We start from the raw sequence: 6852 nt of genomic DNA, 5'->3' as shown, positions 1-6852 counted from the left end.
CATTTGTTTCTTCTTCCCTTCTCCCTGCCTTTTTAAAGTATTGCTCCAGGATACAACTTGATGATGGCAAGGGGCAAGGGTCATTTATAATTTTTATCTCTATTCTGTTTCCACACTGATTTTCATACTTCCAACTTTTCAGTGATTAAACAATAGTTAGTTGCTTTTGCTATATGCCCAGGATCAATTTACCAACAATTAATCAGTCTACCTGAGTGCTTTAAACTGGCGTTTTGATTTTATTCTGTATATTGTTCCTATCATGTTAAAGGTCAAGCCAACATCCAAGAATTGTTTTAAAAACATGGGAAAGAAATCAATTTAAAATAGCCATTTCAGTTTGAAAAAAAACAAGTCATATTAGAACAGGTCTCTAGTATAAAAATGAAAATTTCCAGGAATGGTTTCAGAAACATTAGAAGACACAGGTCAACATACAGTATAAAGTTACAAGGAATCACTGGTCACAAATGATTAATAAACAAAAACAATCCCTCTGGTTTAAAAAGCAGCATGGAGGAAAAGTGCAGGTGCTCCAATTTTTTATACATTATAAATTAAAGTTTTATGCCCAATGGCAACAAAACATGGGTTTAGGAGGGGAAAAATTCATCTTATAATTTACAATACAAGATACAGTACATAAGACAATTTTCTGTAACTACTGTACACATCGGTCTACATGGTTATGGAACATTACTTGATGTAATATGTTGAAACAGCAGAAACCACCTTATCCTGAGATTGGAGCAATCTCAAGGTCATTTACTGATGTGATCTGCTTCCCCATCATTCTGACATTCTTAGCATTTGTAATCCTGGGCATCACCAGCCCAGCCCTCTCAAAGTATCTCACCAAAGCGGTCTCTGTCAGAAGGGAAGCCAGAAACTGCTCAAAGGTGATAGCCCAGTCTTTGTCTATGTTATTACTCCTGGGAAGAGGGTTATCATTGTTATTACGCACAAGTACTGTGTCCTCCGTGATGTCCTCACATTGTAGCTTCTCATCGTCATTAGAGCCAGCACTTAGCACAGAGTACGAGGACATGGAAGTATCGTCTTTAGTTTCATCATCTGAAATTAACATTGCTGAAGAAATACCATTTTCTTTTGGTGAATTATCATCCAGTTTAATTTCTTGCATTTCACTGGAAGACACTTTTTCATCATCCAACCCCTCAAGGACAGCACAGAAAGAATCTCCTTGTCCATAATGTTGGTTTTCCCTCCTCGGGTGTATTCTGCTTTTACTGTCATGACTGCCGCCTGGTTCTTCAAGTGTCTGACTGATGAACTGTTTTCCTACTTCTCCAATCTCTAAAAGTAAACTAGTTACAGCTGCAGTAGAATGGTATAATTCTTGCTCATTTACATCTTCACTGAACATGTTGTACAAAGTTCTACATAGCTCAATAAATTGCTCCTAAAAAGGATTAAAAATAAGTGTGCTTTAAATATCAGTGTGTGACAAAGTTGCTAGTTATAAGTTAGAGTATAGAAGGATATAACTTACCTGATTCAGTTTAGGTAAATCTTTGATATTCTGCAATTTAGGCTCTCTTTCCTGTGCCCACATTCTGATATAATGTCGATAATCACGTGGATTTTGTTGCTTTTCCACTAATAAGACAGCAAAAAAATAAGTTAAGCAAGCATCAGCCTATTAGATTAAGTTTATTATACTAAATGCCATTATAAAAGTTTAAGATAAAATTTTAAAATAGTACAATATTTTTTAAAAAGTTATGGTAATTTAAAAATGTGTCCACGGAGAATTAGCTGGTACACTTCATTCTCTACCTTTCTCATTCTTCAGGTTTACAGTGACAAAGCCGTCTTCTGTTTCATTTTTTGTTCTTGACTGAATTTCTGTAACTGAAAAAAGAAAACATTATTTATTATCAGCTGTAAAATATTCACACAAATATGGGCAAAACTGCCATGTTATTTTTAAAGCAATGCACACAAAATGCTGGAGGAATTCAGCTAGTTAGGCAGCATCAATGGAGGGGGATAAAGGCTGAGACCCTTCATCAGACTGTTAATTCCCCTCCACAGATCCTGATTTGCCAAGTCCCTCCAGCTTTGTGTATGTATTGCTCGTGATTTCCAGCATTTGCAGAATCTCATGTTTATGGTATTTTAAAAAGTTTTGGGTTGAATTTGGCTGAAAAAAATGCTAATGATGTGACAATTAAAGATTATACTTTTATCTTTTTATCTTTTCTATTATTTATCTTTCTATCCCCTATTTTGCAAATTACTAACAAATTCATTTCCTCCTGCCTGTTCCATTTCCTTCTCAATCTTAAAAAGTCATTGGTTAAGCTAACACATTGTTGGCCCTGTTATTAAGATTCTAAATACCTCTCTCTCCCTCCCTCCCTCCCAAAAGCAAGTTATGGCATATTATTTTTGACCACCTGGTAAAAGGATTTTATGGACTGACATTTTTTCACCCATCACATTGTAAAGACTAAAATTTAAGGAGAGATGTACGAAATAAAACAATTGTAATTTTTTTTTTCAAACAAATGTGGAGAAGAGATTGAAATCCTAAACTGAGAACAGCTGAATATATTCAGCTGGGATTGTGCTGAGCAATTGAAGGGTACCTTCTGGCTTGGTGAAGGATAAGCGTGAAGCTGTGCTCCAGGACCTAACGTCCAGTCAGCTCCACCACCTGTCACCGAACTTGCTGCATATCCTTGGAGCTCAACTTCATGAGCAGCTGACACCTGTTCAAACACGCTAGCACTGAATGAGGCCATAGTTACACATCTTATGAAACTAGATACCGTATGGTGACAAATGCCACGGCAGAGCTTGAATAAGAGCAACAACTCCAATTTTCAGATGTAGCTCTGGAAGTTTTGGCTGGTGAAGTAAAGAGAACAAGCAGGAAACCTTACTACAATCCAAATTGTTGCAAATTAACCAAAGAGTTTGCAAATACCAGGCATAAAGCCCCAAGTACTTTGATACCAAAGTCATAAAAATTGCACTTTTGCCATTACAGCCAACATTCATGAGTACATAAGATCCATCCCACAGCTCAGTCACTATCCTTCCCCAATGCTTCATGCAATAGTTTCCAAACAATCTCTAACAACTAACGAATACTCAGAACTTTCATATACTTACCACTGCTCCAAATATTACAGCATCTATATCCTAGAACATTCATGGACAATGCTAGCAAAGGTATCACTCATTCCTATTCTCCTCACATCCCAAAACCTCTGCTGAATTGCATGTTATTTTGCAGGTGATTTAGCCACAATGCACTAAGTTGTTTCCACTCCCATCATAATCCAACACATGCCTTTTCTTTCAGATTGCCAAAATGCCTCTTCTTCTCAGGCAATGGTGAAAGATCATTGGAAACCTCCCCTCCTCCCACATCACTCAGTCCAAACTCAGTTATAAAACCAAACACTTGTACATCATGCATTTCTGCAGCATAGATTACAGGAGGGATCTGCACATAATCAGACTTCAGAGATAAAAGGCGGCAGGGCAAAAGGAAGGCTAGCACAAGCGTGAGCTTCCCAGAAGATCAAGATTGCATGAGTTCTGCTGCAAAAGGTACAAATGAGGACTTTCACTAGGTGATGGTCATGCACGAAAGCTTGGTGCAATAATACAAATGGCTGAAACGAGCACATAAAAATGTTAAGGAACGGAGTCCAATCTTAACCTCATACATGGCTTTGTTCAGGGCCTGAGCCCATCCTTTTTAGCATGGCAATGGTGGCCAGCTCCATTTTAACACTTACAACCTAATTGATATTTAGAATCTGAAGGAGAACATGTTTGAGGGGATTATGACATTCCAATAATTTGATCTCCAACACATTATATGTAATACTTCTTTGAGGGAATGGCAGAACTTCTATGAAGTTTGTGTAAAAGATTATTGTGTTCACAATCTTGTAACCATCACGATGCTAGTGATTTAGCTGTTGACTTTCAGGTGGTTAACATCAAATGATGACTACAATTCATGCCAAACTGATACAGTCAGAACACCTTCCACTTCTACCCATCACTCTTCCACCAGTCATACTGCATTCACCGTGGGAGCAATGCAGAAGAACAATAGACAAGAGTGAGGGGAAGACCTCTCCTAACTTTCCGTACAGGCAAAAAGTGGAAACATGGTTCAGAAAGATTTAACCTAACATTACTTCTATCGATTTTGGTCAAGCTATTTTGATCATTCTAAAGGTTCAGTGGGAACTCTGGTGGGTTATCAGTGCATTCAGAAAACTACTGATTTATTGGACTACAACCTGCAATCACTTAAGGGGATCATCTCTTGGTTTAGGACATTATCAGTGTCAGAAATAAAGACATTTCTTTCAGAACAAATGAGCAGATTTACATGTAAAGCAGTGTTTCAGAGTTTGTTTGTTATTGAAAAAATGTCTGTAGAAATCACTCGTTTCTTATTTACATAATTTTACTCACCATAAATTGGATGCTTTGTGGTTTGTAAAGATGAGAATTACATTATCTGCAAAAAATACTGCTAAAGTACAGCTGTTTCCAAGGTAGCAAATCTTTACAAAAGTTTAGTTGTAGTGAAATTTCACAAAATTGACATGAAAAAGATTCTCCCGAATAAAACAAACTCTGTTTCATTCTTAGCAAAAGTGAGAACTGCCAAGGTGTATCATTTTTTATAGTTCAGTTTATCAAATATAGGATTTAGTTATATTTTCTATGTCTATTAATGCCTCTAACTTTGATTATTAACTGGGTTATAGAGCTGAGGCATCTTCATACTGTACATTCATTAAAACATTTGAAAAATTCCAAAAGCACTTGTGTTCACTTCCTTTTCGCCTTATGATCTCATTGCTCTGTGTGACTCATTTTGCAATTCTAATTGCATTTTGCATGATGTAAAACAGAGCTTTTCTATCCACTTCTAAGAACATAAAAAACTTTAAATTCTTATGGGACATCAATTATGGATACATATGAAGGACAAAATCTGGAACAGGACACTTAAGTTTGTGGAATTAATTCCACAAGTTTTATTTTCCGGCACACTATCCACAATTTGAAGGCAAATAACCACTTCCTTAATGTCAACAAGACAAAGGAGATGATTATCACTCCTGGAAAATTCTCACTACTCACACTCTCAACCGCAATGGAAACTACAAGCAATTTCAAACTCCTGGGAGTGCATATCACACACAGCCTCACATGGTGCCAGAAGACATTCTACACAATCAGGAAAGCTCACCAATGCCTCTACTTTCTGAGGAGGCTGAAAAGAGTCGGACTATGCACATCATCGTTCTACAGATGCGCAGTAGAAAGCATCTCAACTAACTGCATCACTGCAAGGTACGGAAACTGCACTGTGGGCAGGATGGCTTTACAGCAGGTAGTCAAAACGCAGCACTAGCCTACCTGCCGTCAAGGACATGTATACAGAAAGGTACCTTAAAGAGGCCAGTAACATCACGAAGGATCCCACACCCCAGCTCCCATTAGGGAGGAGATGACGTAGCATTCACACCAGGACCACCAGTTTGAAAAACAGTTATATTCCCCAAGCAGCAAGATTGAAAAACATCTCTATCCACTAACTCTACCACTACTTTGTTACTTCCTGTCAGTCACCTATTGTACAGCTTAGTGTCATCTCATGGACATATAATCAATGTATACAAGCTATTTTATATATTTAAATTTATGGTGCTTTTTAATTATCGAGTTCTTCATCTTTTGTGTTTTGTTGAGGGTTGCATCAGATCAGAAGTAACAATTATTTTGTTCTCCTTTACTCTTGTCTACTGGAAATCACATTAAACAATCTTGAAAATTTTCCAAAAGCCCAACAAGATACCGTTTTCATCCAGTAAAAATATTGTTTGTTCCCACATGATCAACTTGTATCTAATCTTTGCCCTTTTTGCAATTTCTTTTAATTGCACTGATGCAGTCAATGAAACCTATAAACAATGCAAAGTCTCATCTTGCATTATAAACACCACTATTAAAAATACAGACACTAACTTGTTCATAAAGCCTACCATGAACAGTGTCAGGCGTTACATCTTCAAAGAAGTACTGTGTAGCTTCAAATGCCGAATCAGGGTCCTCTTGTTCATTGAAAGATGGTTCTAAATACAATGAGAAGAAACAGCTTCATTCAGTTCCTAGAAAACCTTTCTGTTTTCTTTGAAATAATTAAAGAGATGGTCTGATTTATGGGTTAACTCAATTTGAAAGATTTTCCTATTTAATGAAATATTGACATTGGCTCCATACACTGTACTAAAAACCACCAGTTCTGCAGGAAACTGCAGACATGTAGCCTGTAAAGGATCGCAAGTTCCTAACTCATACATGAGCTTGTCCCAAGACAGAAGTTCCAAACATGAGCACTGCATTCTTCTTGGAGTCCAGCAGCAAAGTGTGAATTTCTGCAGTTAGCTAGCCAAGAAATAATGGAAACCTGTCTGCTATTCTTCTCTCATGATAAACTTACAAAAGGAACAGCAAGCTCATGTTAAATGGAGAGATCAGTTATAAGATACATCCGTAAAGACATTTACTTTTAACTCAGTATTTAACTGTGTTAATTATTGTTATGTTTTGTAACTCTGAAACATAAACCCAATTGAAAGCAAAAACACAGAGCCAGGAATGCAGGCCTTAGATTTGCTTCTACTTTAGTGAGATGCACAAGTATGACGTGGTGGCATGATAACGAACGCCATTCATGTACTCGCACATACAACCTGTAATGAATTAATTAAAAGATCAGAAATGCTTAAATTAAACCATTCTGTAAATTTATTACTCAAATATAACTGAAATATGAAA

General features: G+C 36.9%; 1 protein-coding gene across 4 annotated transcripts in view; it reads right to left on the bottom strand.

Moving 5' to 3' along the window:
- Positions 1–208: 208 nt before the first annotated feature.
- tbc1d9 (TBC1 domain family, member 9 (with GRAM domain)) overlaps positions 209–6852 on the bottom strand; it is a 60783-nt gene continuing 54139 nt past the window's right edge. For 2 of the 4 annotated variants that reach the window (XM_072256191.1, XM_072256192.1), the window contains exons 18-21: positions 6057–6146; positions 1801–1875; positions 1514–1620; positions 209–1423 (exon numbers count right to left, since the gene is read on the bottom strand). In XM_072256191.1, coding sequence (XP_072112292.1) covers positions 734–1423; positions 1514–1620; positions 1801–1875; positions 6057–6146 — 962 coding nt within the window. In that variant the 3' untranslated portion in view covers positions 209–733. The remainder of the gene's footprint in view (positions 1424–1513; positions 1621–1800; positions 1876–6056; positions 6147–6852) is intronic. The other 2 variants (XM_072256193.1, XM_072256194.1) reach the window with 1 other exon arrangement.

The sequence above is a fragment of the Mobula birostris genome, chromosome 4, assembly GCF_030028105.1.
Source record: "Mobula birostris isolate sMobBir1 chromosome 4, sMobBir1.hap1, whole genome shotgun sequence".
Classification (NCBI taxonomy): domain Eukaryota; kingdom Metazoa; phylum Chordata; class Chondrichthyes; order Myliobatiformes; family Myliobatidae; genus Mobula; species Mobula birostris.
Note: the sequence above shows the minus strand (reverse complement) of the source record. Positions and strands in the feature narration are given on the sequence as shown.